General features: G+C 41.8%; 1 protein-coding gene across 1 annotated transcript in view; it reads left to right on the forward strand.

The window, feature by feature from the left end:
* DST (dystonin) overlaps nt 1-20,635 on the forward strand; it is a 925,809-nt gene that overhangs the window by 423,461 nt on the left and 481,713 nt on the right. Inside the window, 4 exon segments of the mRNA XM_029595689.1 lie at nt 9,016-9,128; nt 9,611-9,717; nt 15,607-15,726; nt 19,690-19,785. Of these exon segments, the coding sequence (XP_029451549.1) occupies nt 9,016-9,128; nt 9,611-9,717; nt 15,607-15,726; nt 19,690-19,785 (436 nt within the window).

Consider the following 20,635-nt stretch of genomic DNA (forward strand, 5'->3'; position numbering starts at 1 on the left):
GTCTGCGGATCTATTTGGTTTTCACTGTGTGCTGGTTAATCTTCTGTAAATTATGTCATGGATTGTAAATGCTCTATAAAAGTATTTGCCTCAAAGCTGAAAGAATTAACTATGATTTTCATGTTTCTTGGGAGCTTTTTCAAGTTTTTGTCTTATTTATTTATATTTTTCATGAGCGAGCCTATGCCTTATCCAGTAGCTTTCTAAATAAATCAGAGCATCTTAAATTGGAGCAATGAATGCTGATGGATTTAAGAAGGAGTTGGCTCTAGCTAGTGGGATTATATCTTTGTCCAGAAAGTTTGTGCTACAAAGAATGGCTCATCCTAGTAGTTTTGTACTCTTTCTTTAAACCTGTTTAGGGTGGACAGCTAGTCTACTAAGTTGGATGAAACTGTAATGATAGGAGATAAGAACATAAGAAATTGCCATGCTGGGTCAGACCAAGGGTCCATCAAGCCCAGCATCCTGTTTCCAACAGAGGCCAAACCAGGCCACAAGAAACTGGCAAGTACCCAAACACCAAGAAGATCCCATGCTACTGATACAGTTAATAGCAGTGGCTATTCCCTAAGTAAACTTGATTAATAGCACTTAATGGACTTCTCCTCCATGAACTTATCCAAACCTTTTTTGAATCCAGCTACACTAACCATATCCTCTAGCAACAAATTCCATAGCTTAATTGTGCATTAAGTGAAAAAGAATTTTCTCCGATTAGTCTTAAATGTGCTACTTGCTAACTTCATGGAATGCCCCCTAGTCCTTCTATTATCCAAAAGTGTAAATAACCGATTCACATCTATTTGTTCAAGACCTCTCATGATTTTAAAGACCTCTATCATATCCCCCCTCAGCCATCTCTTCTCCAAGCTGAACAGCCCTAACCTCTTCAGCCTTTCCTCATAGGGGAGCTGTTCCATCCCCTTTATTATTTTGGTTGCCCTTCTCTGTACCTTCTTCATCACAATTATATCTTTTTTGATTGCGGCGACCAGAATTGTACACAGTATTCAAGGTTCGGTCTCACCATGGAGCGATACAGAGGCATTATGACATTTTCCGTTTTAGTGACCATTCCCTTCCTAATAATTCCTAACATTCTGTTTGCTTTTTTGACTGCTGCAGCACACTGAGCTGATGATTTCAAAGTATTATCCACTATGATGCCTAGATCTTTTTCCTGGGTGGTAGCTCCTAATATGGAATCTAACATCGTGTAACTACAGCAAGGGTTATTTTTTCCTATATGCAACACTTTGCGCTTGTCCACATTAAATTTCATCTGTCATCTGGATGCCCAATCTTCTAGTCTTGCAAGGTTAATGTTAATTCGCTTGTGATTTAACTACTCTGAATAATTTTGTAACATCCACAAATTTGATAACCTCACTCATTGTTTTCCTTTCCAGATCATTTATAAATATATTGAAAAGCACCGGTCCAAATACAGATCCCTGAGGAACTCCAGTGTTTACCATTTTTCTCTGAGAAAATTGACCATTTAATCCTACTCTCTGTTTTCTGTCTTTTAACCAGTTTGTAATCCACGAAAGGACATCGCCTTCTATCCCATTACTTTTTAGTTTTCTTAGAAGCCTCTCATGAGGGACTTTGTCAAACGCCTTCTGAAAATCCAAATATACTACACCTACCGTTCACCTTTATCCACATGTTTATTAACCCCTTCAAAAAAATGAAGCAGATTTGTTAGGCAAGACTTCCCTTGAGTAAATCCATGTTGACTATGTTCCATTAAACCATGTCTTTCTATATGCTCTACAAGTTTGATCCTTAGAATAGTTTCCACTATTTTTCCCAGCACTGAAGTCAGGCTCACTGGTCTATAGTTTCCTGGATTTCCCCTGGAGCCCTTTTTAAATATTGGGGTTATATTGGCCACCCTCCAGTCTTCAGGTACAATGTATGATTTTAATGGTAGGTTCCAAATTTTAACTAATAGATCCGAAATTTCATTTTTTAATTCCTTCAGTACCCTAGGATGCATACCATCCAGTCCAGGTGATTTGCTACTCTTTAGTTTGTCATTCTGGCCTACAACATCTTCCAGGTTCACAGTGATTTGGTTCAGTTAGTCTGACTCATCACCCTTGAAAACTGTCTCTAGAATTGGTATCTCCCCAACATCCTCATTAGTAAACATGGAAGCAAAGAATTAATTTAGTCTTTCTGCAATGGCCTTATCTTCCCTAAGAGCCCCTTTAACCCCTCGGTCATCTAATGGTCCAAAAGACTCCCTCACAGGTTTCTTGCTTTGGATATATTTTAAAAAGTTTTTATTATGAGTTTTTGCCTCTATAACTTCATTTCAAATTCTCTCTTCGCCTGTCTTATCAATGTTTTACACTTAACTTGACAATGCTTATGATTTATCCTATTTTCTTCAGATGGATCCTTCTTCCAATTTTTGAAGGATGTTTTTTGGCTAAATAGCCTATTTCATCTCACCTTTTAACCATGCCGGTAATCGATTTGCCTTCCTTTCACCTTTTTAATGAAATATATTGAAGAAAATAGCTTCTTTACTGTTGCTATACACAGTTAAGATCTATGGCAGAGGTTTCCAGGCAGAAAATTGTGAACTAAAGCAGACTTAGAGCACAAATTGGTAAAGAATCACCTGGGGTATGAGTTGTTGGAGTCAACACAACGGAAAGAATACTTCATTGAAGCTTATAGTCATTGTCTACATAATTACATAAATGTTTATATTAAATGCAACTCTTTTGCTGCAGGGGTTTGATGTATTTAATGTTCCATTATGTATGAGCAATAGTGCATTTAATGAGCATATTTTGTTTAAATAACATGTGTTGTAAGAATGTTGTAATAATGCATTGTGCTGTAAAGTTTTGTCTTCAGATGGTTAAGATTTTTTCTACTCTTTTTTTCACGTAGAGTCCAAATGACAGCAGTAGAGGACATTTAGTTTTTCAATGGAAACCACAATATATGTAATATAATTTTATTTTATGTATTATTTTTCATTCAAATATAACCCCAAAGTGCCTTTCAACTACTTATTTTAAGCCTTCAGCATATAATAAAATTCAGTACATCCCTGCACACCAGATCAAGTTGTACAGAGGGTCAATATACAAAAGCCATTTTGATGGATAACTGAAAAGTTATCCATCTAAATGGCTTACCTTGCTGTAGTCGGCCTTTGTCCAGTTAAAATTCTAGCCAACTAATAAGTTAGGAGGCTAGAATTTAGCCGGATAAGTTGGGGGCGTTCCAGGGGTGTAACTGGGAGGAGTTGAGTTAGCCGGTTAACTTAGCTGGCTAAGTCTGGTCGGGTCAAAGAGCTGTCCTAAAGTTAGCTGACTATAGTTATCCGGCTGACTACTTAAGATAGCTGGCTGTATTCAGTGCTGTGCAGCTGCACTCTGAATATGTCTCCAAACTTATCCAGTTAAGTTTAACTGGCTAAGAGGGTTATTTTTCAAATTGTGTTAGGGCCATAGTGCATGTGAAAATAATGCATTGCGAGATGTGTATGTACATTTTAAAAATGTCAAGTAGGAGGAGTTTGGGAGGAGTTTATGAAAATGAGGGATGTTTAACTTTGTGTGCGATTGCAGAATTTGATGCCGGAAATAACTACACCTTTTTTTCCTGGTATTATGCTGTGCATTTTAGCCAAAACAGGATTTGTGATAAATATTGCAAATCCTGTTTCGGGGAGAGAGAGAGAGAACCTCTGGGGAGGCACACATATTAGTCAACTTTTTATACCACTGTAAGAGGGGCCATTCTGAACTCAGGGTGACATTTTGGTGCTGGATGAGGTTTTGGGGTACAACTTTACATGCACAGGCAGAGGTACAACAGCACAGTACACATCAGTGAAGATTTGATGTGATTTGGAGTGAGGAAAGGTACACAAAGATGAGATTTGCACATTGTACTCTCAACCTAGCTTGATAGCTTTATCTCTCTCTTGCCAGCAGCCCAAAATGCAATAAAGGCCTGTCTGGGCACTTCTCAGCTTATAAATTTAACACGTGTTGTGGTAAAATAGCTATGTGATGCGATATCAGGAAAATTACCCTACCCACGCCCCTTTTTTATATCGTGGGCACTATTTTTCATAACTTTATAGCAAAATGATAAATCTAAGGGTAACTTTGCTATATGGATTGTGTCTGAATATAGACCTCATATAGTTTTGTACAGTTAGTGCTGGCTTTAGGGTGCTCCAGGGGCAGGGCAGCATCTTTGAAAGAAGTGTCACTGTGCCGCATGGTGACCATGGAGAGCAGGGCATCATCATGACTTTGAAGAGGTTACTGCCACCCATAGCGCTCTGGTGATGGAGGAAAAGCCCCCAACCAGGGAAAACACTGTTCCAGGGAGTCGCTGGTGATAAAGCCAGCTCTTTTCACAGGATAGTGAAAAGAGAAGAATTTTTAGCAAAGTCTAAAGATCGGAGGTCATAAGTCATTTGTGTGACGTAGAAAATGCAGATTTACAGATATTAGATAAATGAGGCAAAAGATCAGGATCCTAGAGCAAGACCAAGTTTATGGACAGAGGTGTTGCTTTTAAGGTTAGTGTCAAACTGAAAGTTGAAAGGCCTACCATATTGCAGTATCCTAGCAGCTATACTCTTCAACATTGTTGGAATTAATCAAGCAGTCTACCTTCATGTGAGGCTTTTCCTCTGTTGGCCAATCTGTGTGTTACTACCAAGTATGAGGAATTTGTCCCACTATGGAACGGACTATGGGCGGACTAGATGGGCATAGGGTCTATTCTTCTGTCATAATGTATGTATGTATTTATTTATTTATTTATTTATTTAAAGGCTTTTCTATGCCGACATTCGTAAGGCACATCATGCCGGCTTACCATTGAACTGATAAAAGGAAATACAAAGAACAAAAACCAAAGTGTTTTCTATGTTTCTGTCGTGAACGAGCATAGCATGCTAGGCAGTCAATTGCATGCATACTCATAAAAGATATAATTTTTATTTCTAGACTTCCTTTCCAATTTTAGCTCACAGTGGTTTACAGTGGGTTTTTTTTCCCCAAGCTGAATAAGTTAGTACGTTTCGTCTCTGAAATCTATGCATGAACCAAACAATAGTTACTGTGTTAGAAGCAGACTGGATGTCTGCGCGACATGTGAGTATTCCTTGTAAACACTAGAAAGTATGAATATCATTGTTCAGAGTATTTTTTAAGGTTTTACTGCTGTTTATTTTTCTACTGAGATTCGTAAATATGAAACTTTGATAACTAACAAGTAAAACTCTGCACAGCATATTGCTACAGTCATACAAGGACGGTATTTTGTATTTTTGGATTTTCCGGTGTTAAGCATTCATTCAAGAACCTCAAGAAGAAACAAAACAATTTAGAAAGATATAAAAAGGTACTTAAAAATGAAAGGAATACAAATCTGCCAAAGTTTAAGTAGCCCAAAAATTTAGGAGAAGAAACCAATAGAAAAGAAAAAACAATCTACACAAGATCAAGCCCCTCCCCCTGCAAACCCAGCCAATGTAGTACAAATTAATTATACCCCCAAGACTGGAATGAAGGTAGAGCATGCAAAATCACAGTGGAGGTAGATGACACTGCACTGGCTCTGTGGCAAAGGAAGACTCTCACATTTGTTGGGTCAGAAAAAGTATTTCATGTGTTCAAATATTTAATAACACATTTATATGGAAAACGGAGAAAAAAATTAACTTCCAAGAAAACACTTTCCTGGCACATGGCCAAAAAGGGCTTCCTTTTATCTTGAGTTTATTTATTTATTTATTTATTTGTTTTTATATACTGACATTCGATCGAGATATCACATCGGTTTACATTTAACATAACAAATAAGGAAAAGTCTGCTTATTTTACATTGTAACATGGTAACTTGCAAAAAAAAATTTAAGGAGTTGCTTTAGTCATATAAAAAATATGCAACTTTTTTGGTTATAAAAAAAAATTCTATTTTTGAATAAAAGCCTAAGTGCCTGGTTTATGTCCTTTCCAACATTGTGATAAGATCTAGACAGTCAGAGGAAATCTCTTGTAACCCTTTAGCGAGCCTCAGGTCTGCATCTGCTTTTGATACATAGAAGTTGATATTCATTCATTTGGCAAGTGCTATTAATATCTGGATACAGTTATCTGTGTAACTTTCATCTGGGATATTTAGCGCTGGGTAAGTCTGCTGCTGAATATTCTCGGATAACTTTACCAGGATAAAGTTATTTGGCTATTAGTTGGTACAATGCTTTCTACCACCAGACTTACCTGATTTCTGTATAGTGCCGAGATTCAGCGTGAGCTGGCCAAATTTTAGCCAAATTCTCCCCACCCTACTTCTTTTTATGTAGCTAAATTTTACTTTACAAAGTTATCTGGATAAAATTCTGCCAGTTTTTGTGGTGAAATATTTAAATCTCAGGATTTGTTCAGCTAATTTAAAAGTTATCTGGACAAAACACTTTAGAATATCAATCCGGGAGGAAGAGTGGCCTAGTGGTTAGAGCACCAGACTGAGAATCAGGGAAGCCAGAATTCAAATCCTGCTGTTTCCACTGATATGCCTTTGTGACCTTGAGCAAGTCACTTTTCTCTCTCATTGCCTCAGGTACCCACTTATATTGTAAGCTCTTTGGTGAAGGGACTTGTATCTGAATCCTTATCACCACTGTGCATCACTGCATATGTCCAATAGTGCTATAAAATTAAGTATTATTATTATTATAACCCCATAATATGCCTAGTAATCAGAGGCGGGGCTCAGGTAATTATTTAAAAACTTCAGTCATGTACTTCTTTTCCATATCAACAGGATTCAGCAAAGATTATCTAAGAAGCTTAATAAATTGCATGTTTTTTTAACCTTTAGAATTGGTGCAAAGGTCACGTGTTAAAGTACCTGCTGACTTTGCAAGTACTTGTGTTTTGATTGTTGCCCCCATTATCTTTAATAAACATTGTGTTGTACCGTTGAATAGACATAAGTCTTTCTGTCCTTCGAAGCGATACGTTGATCGTGGCTCTTCATTTTAGTGTCTTGTTTCCTCAACCCAGTAGCATTCAGATTACTGATTTGAGCCAAAAGTGAGTTCTCCTTCTGTGAAAGAGCTCCCAGGTAGCAGTTCCCAAAGTCTCACTTTCTTGCTGTCGCTGCTGTGCTTCAGCCGCCGGCTGAAAACTCACTTGGGCAAGGGCCAGATGTCCCACCGAGGGTCCTGGGATGCCTGTGACTTGCAGGCACAGGCATCCCAGGACCCTCTTGACCTCTTGACCTCACTTTTCCAGGTTGTCCACCTGCAGTGAAACGCTGTCTCCTCCGACATTGCTTCTGAGGCAGGTCTCTGGCAGAGTCACTCTTGGCATAGTTGCGTCTGGCATTGGCACATACACCAGGTCTCAAAGGAGGGCTTGGAACTCAGGGTGGTCTCCAAGACCGGGTCTGCTGACGAGACTTTTCAGTCTCTCTTTCTTATAAATAAGCAGCATTGCACGAGAGAGAAGGCAATTTATGGCCATTTAGAGGGTAATGTTCAAAGACATTATTTTGGGTAAAACAGTGATTTCCTCGCAGAAATGGCTTGTCATAAAATTGCCTGCCCAACATGCAGCTGAACTTGTGACAATATAGCCTGTGTGCGTGGAAGTGTACTCTATGCACAGCAGGCAAAGTTTGGGAGGGGTTTGCACTTATGCGCCTACTTTTGCAGTAGGCAAGGTCATATTCTCCAAAATCGTCTGCACATGAAATCCGTAGGTGATTTTAGCGGGATCATTTTCAAAGTGATACTGGCGCAGTTTACGCCTATTAGATACCCCTTTACTGACAGGCAGATCCTTAAAGCTTGGGTCAGTACTGTAATAGAAAATGTCAGATCAATCTTTCTGAGGTCCTTTTTCAGAATTTTTTTTTTTTAAGTGACAGCGGGAAGGGCAATTTGTCAAAGGCACTTGTCCGGATAAATAGCTTTTTTTTTTTTACCTGAGTAAACTGATCTAATGGAAAATTGCTGAGGTGAAGTGTGTGAGCGTGTGCGCTGCTTCCATGACTTGTGCCATTCCTGTGGCCATGTTTAGGTCTGGAGAGTATCAGCGTGTGGGTGAAGGTAGGTTCCATTTGCCCCCCTCCCCCCCCACCCATCCCCTTTGAACATCTGCATAACATGCAGGTATTATGGGGGGTGGGGGTCATTTTGTAAGCACCCCCATAAATTAGATGGCAAACACGTTCCTGAATCCCACTGATTTTATCAGGGCAAGTGTGCGTGTGTACGTGATTTGCTTTTGAGAACGGCCCCACCAAAACAGCCCATACACCACTGCACCAGCTAAATTGCATGCTGAAGGTTTGGGGCAAAATTTTACGTGCAGACTTCTGAACATGGAAAAGTGTGCGCATAAATGCAAACCCCTCCCTTGCCCTGTCCCCAGGAATGCCTCTGCTCAGTCCGGGTAGAGGACATGCACATGGAAGTTTACCCGCACATTGGGCTGGTAATTTTGTAAAAGGCCATTTCTCTTTTACCCGCAAAAGTCCCTTTGAAAATTACCTTTCCTAAGCACCTGCACAGTTTAACTTGCCGCTGTAAGCCCTTAGGTGCATGGTAACGATACTTGTTTGTGTTTTATTTTAGCTTTTCAAAATTGCATTCTTCCACCAGCCTTCTTGTTTTGCTACAGTTTAGACATCATTCATTCTCATTGCCTAGTAGAGATTAATGAAAGATAGGTCTTTTGCGTTCATGTAATCAGTTTGCTCTGAAAACAGTTTCCATAAATTCAGGAAGCCTATGCTTAAAATGATTCATGTACCAACCATATGTGCTGTACCTCCCTGCTGATCCCTCCAGAGACTTTGTACCATTTGATACAGAAAAATGTAATTCATCACTGCTTAGTGTGCATTACTGCAATATTTTTCACTCATAATTTCTCTCTCTTACTTGGCGTACTAAGAGAAGAACAGTCAGGATCAACTTTCTTTTCTTCTGTTTTGTTTTAGGCCGGACCTGATTGATATGAATACCGTTGCTGTTCAAAGCAACACTGCAAATTTAGAAAATGCTTTTTTTGTAGCTGAAAAACTTGGTGTCACAAGACTTCTGGATCCTGAAGGTACGTCTCTTCTTAGATTCTGCTACAGCAACCTGTGCATGTTGTACTTAATGCATGCTCAAGGCAAAAATATTATGGGCCTGATATTAAAAGAGCATTCAGTGCTCAACAGCTGCGTAAGTAGGACTTATCCCGCTGTCTCTTAGCTGGCAATCAGGGCGATGCTACTTAGCCAGATAACTTATCTGGCTAAGTAGTGATATTTAGCCTTAGCTGGATAAGTTATGCAGGTAAGTTATACCTGTCATCAAGCAGGTTTAACATAGCCAGATATAACTTATCCAGCTAAGTAGCGGCTTGTATGCAGCTATTCAGTGGCATAGCCATGCGGCTGAATATCCCTTGTAACTTAGCTAGATAAGCCATATCCATGTAAGTTACTTAAATGGCCAGCTTTCAGTTTTGGGCCCCTTATAATTAGAATATTAATATTCGTTTGTATAAGTAGTAAAGTATAGTACCACTTCTCATTTCCATTATAGATGTGGATGTCTCTTCACCTGATGAGAAATCAGTAATAACATATGTATCTTCCCTTTATGATGCATTTCCCAAAGTGCCAGAAGATGGTGAAGGCATCAGTGCAAATGTAAGTGATACTGACTCTGTGAGTAGGAAAGTAACAAATATTATATGTAAGTAAAAGGGTAAACAATATCCACTGTCTTTAAAAGGACAGACCTTACTGCAAGAGGCTTGATGAAACCCCATACTGTTGGAAAGTAACATCTGTTCTCCAAGGACAAGCAAGATGACACAGTCCTCATACATGGGTAACATCATCAAAACCCGGCAGAGACGTTTGACTTCAAAGTTTCTAGAAATGTGAACATTTTTTAAAATTTATATTCTGCCTTTTGTGACATTTCAGAGTGGATTACATTCAGGTGCTGTAGGGATTCCCTTATCCTCAGAGGTCTTACAGTCTTAAGAGGCTCATTCACAAAGCTGCGTTAGGCCGTTTATCACATGATAAACTTCTAATCCAAGGATAACGTAATGGGGCAAAGGCTGAGCCTGGCTGGCTGGTGTCACTTTGAAAAATGGCTGCTGCCAGGCTCATAACCTAGGGGAAATCTGGGATAAAACTGTAAGTTATTGGGGGGGAGGTCCCAGTCCCGGTCCCGGTCTCGGTCTTGGTCCTGGTCCCGGTCTCCAGGGGCCAGAATTTGTACTTGATAGGAAGGGGTTGGGCTGTTAGGGGCAGGGCTTGACCAGGATCTGCAGAAAACATTTTTTTTTACTTATTTTTCTTCCTCTAGCCACCTGCAGGGATGGTGGTGGGACAGGGTGTGTGTATATAGAACCCCAGGGATTTGTCTTAACCGTTGGGAGGGTTGGGAGAGTTACTCGAGGATGAGCAGTCCCTAAAAGCCATGGCAGTACCACAGTCCCAGCATTGTGCATTTTTTGGGCACCCTTTACCGCCAAGGTACTTTTCTTGGCAGTATTTTACTTCCAGGGAAAATACCACAGGATTCACAAGGAGGCAGTGCCAAGTACCACCCTTTTGTGAGTCCTGCAATATTTTTCCATCTGTCTTGGTAAATGAGTCCCTAAGTTTGTACCTGAGGAATGAAAAGTGGAGGCTACTCCTCCATTCTCCTGGAGGATGGAGGAGTAGCCTAGTGGTTAGAGCAGTGGGCTGCTACCACCATGTGTTTCCATGGGGGGGGGGGAGTGGTACTCTTCAGTGTTATCTTTTCCATGGAGTCCACTGGTCATAAACCTTTTCTTTCTCACCTGTTTGATAGGGAATTTTTGCTGACCAGGAGCGCAGGATTCATTCTTTCCAGGGCTCTGTGGTCTTCTTTGTCACCTCTAGTTAGGTTTTCAAGCATTTTGTTACTTTTTTTGGCAGCTGTGTTCTGCTCCAGGACCAGGGCATCGAGGTGGCATCAGCGGCTTTTTTTCCCCAGTATAGAATTGTTTGATTTTGCTTCATTAATTTTTATTCCAGTGTCACAGAGGGAGAAGAAAGGCAGAGGCTTTGAAAAGTGCTCCCTCTGTGAAAGGGTCATATCCATCATGGATTCCCATGATGTGTCCTTTGCCTGGAGGCTGACTATGACGTCCAGGGTGCCACGCCTGCATGACTTTGACCCCTAGGGTTTGTCGTTTCTGTCTTATGGAAGAGCACTTCAAGTATCATAAGTCCAGCCAATTGGTATTAACATCGAGGGACCTGGGAGCTGCATCGACCATTGGCAGTGCTTTGACATTAGGAGTACCAGATACTTGATCCTGTCATTGAGTACCAGACAGCATCAAGGAGAGTGACTGTCGTTTGGCTCCTTCCATCCAGAGGGTAACTAGCATTGCAGAGTTCCCATGATATGTATTGGGTGAAGGCCAGTAAGCATTGGTATCTGTCTGTCAATGCACGATGCTGGGAACAGGGACGTTCTAGAAGCAGCCTTGATGCCCCCAAATTGTTTCCGTGGGGAGGAGCGCCCATCTTCCTTGCATTCCCGGAATCATGACAGTCTTTGAGGGTCCTGGTGCCAGCCACTTAGACTCCTTTGGTATACCAGGAAGACACAGCTTCTCCTCTGGCTTTCTGGGCCACATTGGCATTGGCAATTTTTGAGGAGGAATTGGATAGGAAGATCCAGAAGACCTAATATCATAAAATGCAGAGCATTAGAGCACCAGTATCGACTACATTGGGGTCTTTGCAGATGGATATCCAACGCCTGCTGGAATTATTGTTGGCACCTAGCAGAAGGACCTCAGTGCTGATTCCTGAATGGGAATCAATATTGGGTACTGCCGCACCAATGTTAATTACCATCTCATTGGAGAAGGAAGCTTCACCAAGGCACAGGAATTCATTAGGGTATAAGCCTCATCAGAACAGTGCTGTCCTCTTTGAGGCCTTGTCTGCTAATTGAGTGAGGACTTGGACTTGTAATAATCCTGGGAATATGGCTATGGATCTGAGGATTTCTCTGGTTGAAATGGTTCAACAGGTCTCCCCTTGGACCTCTCTCCTCCAGAGCAAAGAAGACGGTTTCCCATGGAAGACCTGCTCTTTGCTGATTTTGTTCAGAGAATGGTGAATGTCATGCCATTTGTGTTGCAAAAGGAGGACGAGTTCAGAGCAAAACAGCATGTCCTCCAGTTTGTTGTGTCATCCAGATATTGTGGCTGTGCCCATCCATATGATCCTACTGGAGGCACAGATGAGAATGTGTGGGTGACTGTTTTTAATGACTCCAATTAATAAGAAAATGGATGTGATATATCGTGTCCAGAAAACTCCTGGATCAAGAAGCACACCAGTCAGTGGAAGTCTAATCCATTCTCAAGCAAGTCAAGGGTCCTAGAACACATTCCTTGATACCCCAGGGCAGGAATTCTCATACCCTTGACTTGCTTGAGAGGAGGGTTTTTCAGGGGGCCATTCCCGCCCCCTGAAAAACTTAGGATGCCTGGTATAAGGCAGATAAGTATGGCATTCTACCAGGTCTTCATGAGCCAGTATATGCAGGACATATTGAAGAGCGTGAAGGATGCAGCAGAGCAGCTTCTTTGAAAGCAGTGTGATATCTTGGAATTGTAAATCCTGAGATTCCCACCTTGTCACAGGCTAGCGAGTAGACTCTGGAGCAGCTGATGGTCTAGGCCTAGACACCGGAACAGAATTGAGAAGCAAAAGCGTGTTCAGACAGGTAGGCTCAAGGCAGAAATAATTCATTCAAGATTGAGAGGCAGGCCAAACAAAGGTCAGGGCAGGCAGAGTTCGTACAGTGTGGAGAAGCAAGCAGAGATCAGGGCAGGCAGCAAGCAAAAAGAGTCAGGAATCAGGTCAGGTTACAGAAGTTAGGAACAGGAGCAGCAATGCAGAGAAACCCGGGGATCCAAACATGTTGCTTAAACATCTGCTCAGAGGATCGAGCTTCCTTTAATTATCAGAGCAGTGATGATGTAAGCATACCACAGGAAATCCTGGGCACTTGGCCTATAAAGCTGCTGAGTAGATGTGGCCCCTTAGTCAGAGCAGCCAGAAGCAGCAGAAGATCAAGATGCTGGAGACCTTGCTGGAATCAGGATCTTGAGGTACAAGATGCCAACTGTGATGCAGCACTCCGTGATCAGCAGCTTGTTACATATCTTTATAACAAATATAATAAAAATCACTTTATCAGGCAAACAAGATAAGAATACACCCAAGTTTTAATTGCAGATTTTTCCTGACAATAAACAGAATATAAAGTTTTTATTTGTAATTATTTTCCTTTGTAATTATTCCAGTACAAGCAAATAAAACTAGTTATGTTCCTGCCCACAGCGGAAGCTGCACTTCCTCTCTTTCACTGATCAAAAGCCATGCTGTATAAATGTTATTCTGTGAGTTTAATAAATTGTATATTCTTCCTCTTATTTTATAGATGTAAAAATTATCTCCTTCCTCAATTGTTTGTTGGAAGTGGCTCTTTATCATCAGTCTCTCCTGTTGTTGCCCATTAATTTTACCTTTTTACCTAGACAACATTTGAAAACATGCTATTCTAAGCTTAAGGTGAATAAACGCAGGGAACACAATTCAGAAGCCTAATCTTAAAATCTTGGATTCCTGTTGCCCCAAATTAATCTCCAGGCCAATTAGCTTTCATTGTAATGTATGAATGGGCCAACTCATAATGGAACCCTCCACTGCCCAGGCTCTGTAACCAAGTTCAAACCAATTATAGGTTATGTGACACCACCCTTTCCAATAACTCCACTGGTTCAGGGCTATCACTTAAAATAGGAACTCACCTAAAATGTATTAACAAAGCTTTACTACCTAGAGTTCAGCTCTTCAGAGGGATAGCCATGTTAGTCTGACGCAGCAAAAGTGACAAGAGGTGGGTGGCATCTTATAGACTTAACCAGTTTATTGAGGCCTGATCTTTTGAGGACAGAGTCCACGTCATCAGATGCATCAGTAATAATGTTCTGCATCAATAAGCCTCCAGCTGTGTCATGGGACCTCAGTGAGGTATTGATCCAGTTGATGAAAGCTCCCTTTGAGCCTAGCAGTTCCTGTGAGATGAAGTACCTGATTTGGAAGGTCATATTTTTGGTGGTGGTCACTTTGGCACAGAGAAGTCAGAGTGAGCTCAAGGCTCTAGGCCTTACCTGCCTTATACCAAGTTTTTTCACAATAGGTTGGTTCTGTGCAGGCATCCTAAGTTTCTGCTTAAGGTAATTTCGGACTTCCAACTTAACTAGTCAATTATCATTCCATCATTCTTTCCCAGGCCACCTGTCCACAAGGGTGAACCAAGTTCTCTCAATTTGGACTACAAAAGAGCCTTGGCCATCTGTCTGGAATGGACTGAAGCCCTTAGAAAATCTACCCAGCTTTTTGTTTGTTTTGACCAACAAACCTGGAATTACATTGCCAAGTGCACCCTTTCTAATTAGCTAGCAGATTGTGGTGGATGTATATCAGGTTACACCACTGTTGCTGATGCCATGTTCTTAATAGTTTGATCAAAGAGTTTTTCAGAATATTTTATACTGCATTTAATAACTGTTGCTACTAAAAATAGTTGCTGCCTGTTGCCACTGTTTTGGAATTTTTCTCCTATTTTCATTCAGGACAGTTTGTAGCTAGGGATTCCCATGTGTAAGGATTGTTATCCTTCTTGTCTTTGGGAAAAGCACAGTTGCTAACCTGTAACAAGTATTTTCTGAGGTCATTAGAATGCAAGGCTTCACAAAATCTGCCCACCTCCCTTTGGGGTTGGCGTCTTCAAGTCTAAGCCAAATAATGGAAGGGAACCCACGTGGACATGTGGGGGTATAGCATGCTGCACATGCCGAGTAGGCGAGAAACTTTGAAGTCAAACTCCCATGCCGGGCTTCATCTGATGATGTTATGCATGCAGGAGGTCTGACACTATTATAGGTAAGCAACCCTGCTTTCTGTGTTAGCAAGGGAGTCTGACCAATCTGTGAGTGAGCACATCTATTACATAGTAACATAGTAAATGGTCCATTTGGTCTGCTCAGTGCTGTTTAGGGTTGTAACTGCCCCTCAGTGTGGATTATCCCAGTGCATTCCTGGAACCACAAAGCAGTCATGCCACTGTTGAACTGCTATGGGTTGAACTGGATCTGCTTACTGTATGTCCTATTATATGTTAGTAAAGAAGTAAGCAATAGTCATGATCTTCATACAGAAAAGGCTGCATGAGCCATGGATTAAAACAGGTTGTAAAATGTTCTACTGCTGTAATCAGCAACAAATGGGCAGTCGTAATCATTACTATTCCTTTTTGAAAGTTCAGTTACCATAATCAACACTGTCTAAGGAATTTGCATCAGTAGAACTGTTAACATTATTTAATTACACTGAATAGTGGTAGTAGAACTGCACCTGTGAAGAATAGCATATATTTTAAAACCAAGCCTATGAAGTTACAGCGAGAGTGTCTGTTTCAAGATGTGCTTCAACTTGCTTAACATTGATGTGTTATGGTAGGATGTTGAAGTGAAGTGGATCGAATACCAGAATATGGTGAACTACCTCATCCAGTGGATCAGGCACCATGTCACAGTAATGTCTGACAGAACATTTCCTAATAATCCTGTAGAACTGAAGGTAAGGCTCTGTACACAAATTGTCTGCATTGTAGTGTAAAAATTTAAATTAGAACCAGTGCTGATTTTTTTTTTAATATAGTTAAGAATAAAATCCACAGGTCAATATGCAAATGTTAATAGCTAAATGCCATTTAATAGAATATAGCATAATGAAATTATAGTACTTTATTGACTGGTTTACGTTTCATATGTCATATTTTTAACTAGTAAACTTGCTTTTCTTACTTAAAATAGCTGCATTGCTTTGATTCTTCAAAATAGTGGTAGGCCTGTTTTTTGACTCTGTCACTTTATCTTCTAGTCTTATTTCTAGGGCTTCTAGGCTCCCAACAGAGATGAGAACCAAAACCAAATTTCAAATTTCAGAGAATGTGTGAAATCCCTTGCTGTTAATGAACAGTCTTTTAACCTGACTTATTCAGGGCTCAATATCGAAAGTTCAAGATTCTTAAATCATTTGTCCAAAAAATATATATATAGATAAATATAGTAATTTTTAATATTTTTTGAGATATAATGCCATTCCTTCTGTTTTTAAAATTACCTGATCTGAGATGAGAGAGAGAGAGAGAGAGAGAGAGAGAGAGAGAGACTGACTAAGATTGACTAGCCATAATGCCCTCTCCCTAGATAAGTATTTGTATCCCTATGGGAGGCCTACCTAGTAACTTGAGGTGAGGTTTAGGTATTAGTGTAGGGGGTTTGACATTCAACGTGAGACATATGAAAAGAACAGTGCTCTCTCCTTCAAATCTACTAAAACAGGCCTTTCAGGAGACATCGCGAAATGCGCTAACACCTTACTGCCCCGTAACGCAAGCTATCACACTACTGAAAAAGGTGTAGTTAATATCAGCGTTAAGTATGTGCGATAGCACTTCGCAGACTGGCAAACCCAGCCCACTCCCGCCCCTAACTCCTCCTCTTTTTCGGATTTGCATCGCACCATACGATATGGTGCTATCGCATGCGTTAAAGGCGTTTTCGCATGCGTTAAAGGAGAAAAATTGGTGGAAAAGAGAAAATAAAAGAAAAACTGAAATGAAGGTCCCTAGATATAATACATAAGAAACAAGCTTTTTTCAGTGGAAAGAAAGTTCTGGAAAGGGGTAGACTTCGGATTACCAGAAAGAAATATTTCTTTACAGAGAGGGTGGTCAATGCATGGAATAGCCACTAGGAATGTGTAAGGAAAAACATTTGTTTTTATTTTTGGTTTGTTTTTGGGAGATTTTTTCCCCACGAATTCGGTTCTTGGATTGCTTGATTTGTTTCATTTGTGTGAAAAAAACAAATCAAACAAAACCCCCCCAAAACGGCCAAAAAACAAAAATGAGGCCTCCCTCCCACCCTCCCGGAAAAATGCCTGGATCTGGGCCTAGGCCCCCCCTTTCTCTGTCTGGCCCCCACTTACTCTGTCTGATTGGGATCTGCCGGCTAGGACTAGGCCGAAGCCTTGGACTTGCATAGGCAGAGGCCACGGTAGTTCACTGCGTCCTCAACCTACTCAAGGCTGACTCCTCAGCCTCAGCCAGACCCAAGCCTGATACTTGGGCCTCGGCCTAGGCCGGAGCTCAGACCCAGGTCTAACCACATGGCCTGGCCCAGAGCTGGGTCCCAACACCGGGACTCCAGCCCAGGCCCAATGCTGCAACGCGACCTGGAGGCCAGGTCCTAATGCCTGAGCCTCCCTCTGCTGCAGCCTGTCCCAAAGGCCAGGTCCTGACACCTGGGCCTCGGCCTAGGCCAGAGCCTTGTCCCATGCCCGTCGCTGTGACCCGACCCGGAGAATGGTCCCGATGCCAGGGCCTAGGCCCAGATCCAGGCCTGATGCTGGGTCCTTGGCCAAGAGCGCCAGGTCCCGAAATCTGGGCCTCAGCCCAGGGTTGAGCACATCCCTAGGAGCTGCTCTTCTTGGGTCCTCTTCTTTCTTCAGCACTTAAAAGCCAAATGACGCTGTCCACTGGGGTTGTGCCATAGTTAATTAACTCCAGGACATTCACTCCAGTGGACGGTGTCATTTTGATATATGGCATTGTATGGCATTTCCATACATCAAAATGGCACCGTTTGCTGGGATGAATGCACTGGAGTTAATTAACTCCGGTGTGACCCCCAACTGATGGCGTCATGTGGCTTTCAGGTGCCAAACAAAGAGGAGGACCCAAGAAGAGGAGCTCCCAGGCCTGGGATCTGAGGCCTGAGCCTCACCCTGGGCCAAGGCCCTGTCATCAGGACCTGGCTTCCTGCTGAGACCCCGGCTTTAGGCCTGGGTCTGGGGCTATGACCTGGTGTTGGAACATGACCTTCGAGTGGGTCGTTGAGTTGGGCCTGGGTTTGGGTGGAAGTTCAAGTGTTGGGCCCCAATCTCCTGGTAAGGTCATGGCAGCAGGCCTGGGTTCATGCCCTGGCCTTGGCCGAGGACCCTGCATTGGGACCCAGCCTTTGGGTTGGGTTGCATCATCGGGCCTGAGTCCAAACTAAGTCCCCATGACTGGGCCTCTGACCTCCGCGTCTGGTTGCAGCATCGGGCCTGGGCCTGGGCCCTTCCCTAGGCCAAGGTCCTGGCATCGGTACCCGGCCTTCAGATCAGGTCATGGTGTTGGGCCTGCATCTGAGTTCATGGCCTTGGCATCGGGCCCTGACCTCCGGGTCGGGTCATGGTGTCGGGCCTGGGTCTAGGCCCTGACTTAGTCTGAGGCCCTGGTGTCGGGACCCGACCTTTGTCGGATATCTGAATGGATCAGATCATTTAAAAAAAAAATTGGGGGGGGATCTCAGCTGAGGCTCCGGCGTCTGCCCATGCCTCCACCAAGTCCTGGTGTTGCACTCAAGCCTAGGCCATGGCCCCTGCTTTGGGTCTCGGCCTATGCCGTAGGCGAGGATCTGGCTTCGGGCCTAAACCTAGGCCTGATGCATTAGTTTAAAACAAAGCAAACAAATAAGATTTGTTTCATTCAGGGATTCCAAATTTGGTTCAGGGACCCCTGAATGAAACAAATTAGCCTTATTCGTTACATTTTACACTTTCATTTTAAATGAATGCACATCTCTGATAGCCCCCTGGTAGTAGGTGGTGGACACAAAAACAGTAACAGTAGAGAGAATCTTTAGTTGAGAGTAAACGAAGGTAAAGATCAGAGGTGAATTTTAAAAAAGATATGTGTGCCAAAATGCGCAGATGCGAGTGCATCTAGCACATGCGCTTCTCTGATCAATTTTATAAACCTGCCACATGTGCGCACAAATTCTGATATGCAAATATCTCACATTGAGTAAAAAGGGGGCAGAATGGGGCCATGTCATGGGCATTCTGGGGCAGGGCCAAAAGATCGCATAAGTAGTGTGGTGAATGTGTTGCACGTCCAGTTCATTTCTGTCAACTATACTTTCAGGTGAAAGTCTCAATAAACTGTTTTTAGGCACATATGAAACGCTTGAGGTGTCTTAGTAAACAGTGGGAAGTGCAGGCTAAAGAACCAGGGGAGTCTTTGTGACCTAGATATAGACTGGGCAAACTGGTGGATGAACTGGTTACTGGTCATTTCCTTCACACATGCATGTTTTAAAATTTACTCACTTGTGTGTGTAAATGCCGACTTCTCCCAGCTTTTTGTGTCTTTGCTTAAAATTAGCTGCACACATACACTTGCAAGGCCTATTTTATAAGATGTGCACATTCCTGTGTGCAGGATATAAGATTTCAGCGCATGTTGCTATGCGCTCATATACCCCTATATATGGGCGCTCGTGTACTTGTTTTAAAGTTACGCTGTAAGCAGATTCTGCAGTACTGCAACAAAAATAAGCTGACTTCATGAGATTGGTGATATTCGTCTACTGCCATATTCTCTGTTTCTATGATTATTATAACTGGCCATTTGAATTGTCTGAAACATTTTGTTCCTAAGTGACTTAGTAGATAATGGTGATCTTCCCTGTTATTTCCATTTCACTGTAGGCACTTTATAACCAGTATTTGCAGTTTAAAGAAACAGAAATTCCTCCAAAGGAGACAGAAAAAGTACGAATTAAGCACTTGTATAAATTATTGGAGGTAAGCTTTTAGTAGTTATTTGTTTCTCCTTATCCTGTTCACATGTTCGCGCCTCCCCCCTTACTCTCTTGCCGTGTATGGATTTTGCCTACAGGATGAAGTGTGCTATTGTCTCTTCCTGTGCTACTTTTATGCTGGCCCATGGGTGTGACCTTGAAAACAGTTTGAGGCTGATGCAATATAGTGCGCTCAGGCTAGTGCACCAAGCAGCACTTTATTGGATGTGCATTTTAGACACACTAAAATAACCCCCAATGCAATATTTATTTATTTATTTATTTTATTTGAACGTTTTTATATACCGTCATTGTTATTTACCATCATAACGGTTTTCAATAAGGCACATATAACAAAGAAAATATAGATCATACTTTACATAGAGGGTGCCATAATCATTCGGTAACAAAAACGACATTAAGTATAATATGGTTTATGATGTGGAATTTCCATTCATGAAATTCTCATGGGAGATTGTAAGTTTTATTGCTATTCAACCTATCGGTTTGACTATAATTATCAGAGGATAAAATAATTTCCAGGTGGTATGCAGATTAGCAAGTCCAAAATATGTGTCCAATCGAGGGCATAGGTAATAGCGCTCATTATGTGCAAATTCCATGTAGATGAGGCTATTAGCTATTACCCTGCGATGCTAAATATTGCTGCACGGCGAAGGCGCCCATTTTAATGCGGCAAATTTAATGCCTGCCTGTGAGCTGGCATTAAAGCATGCCGCGCTCAAGGGCTCATCGAAAAAAACACACAAAAAAATCCTGCTTTCTGTAGTTCCTCATTGGGGGAACTACAGAAAGCAGCATCCCCAAAGCCTCGCCCAGTTGGAACCCCACTT

This window comes from Rhinatrema bivittatum, chromosome 3, assembly GCF_901001135.1.
Source record: "Rhinatrema bivittatum chromosome 3, aRhiBiv1.1, whole genome shotgun sequence".
Lineage (NCBI taxonomy): Eukaryota > Metazoa > Chordata > Amphibia > Gymnophiona > Rhinatrematidae > Rhinatrema > Rhinatrema bivittatum.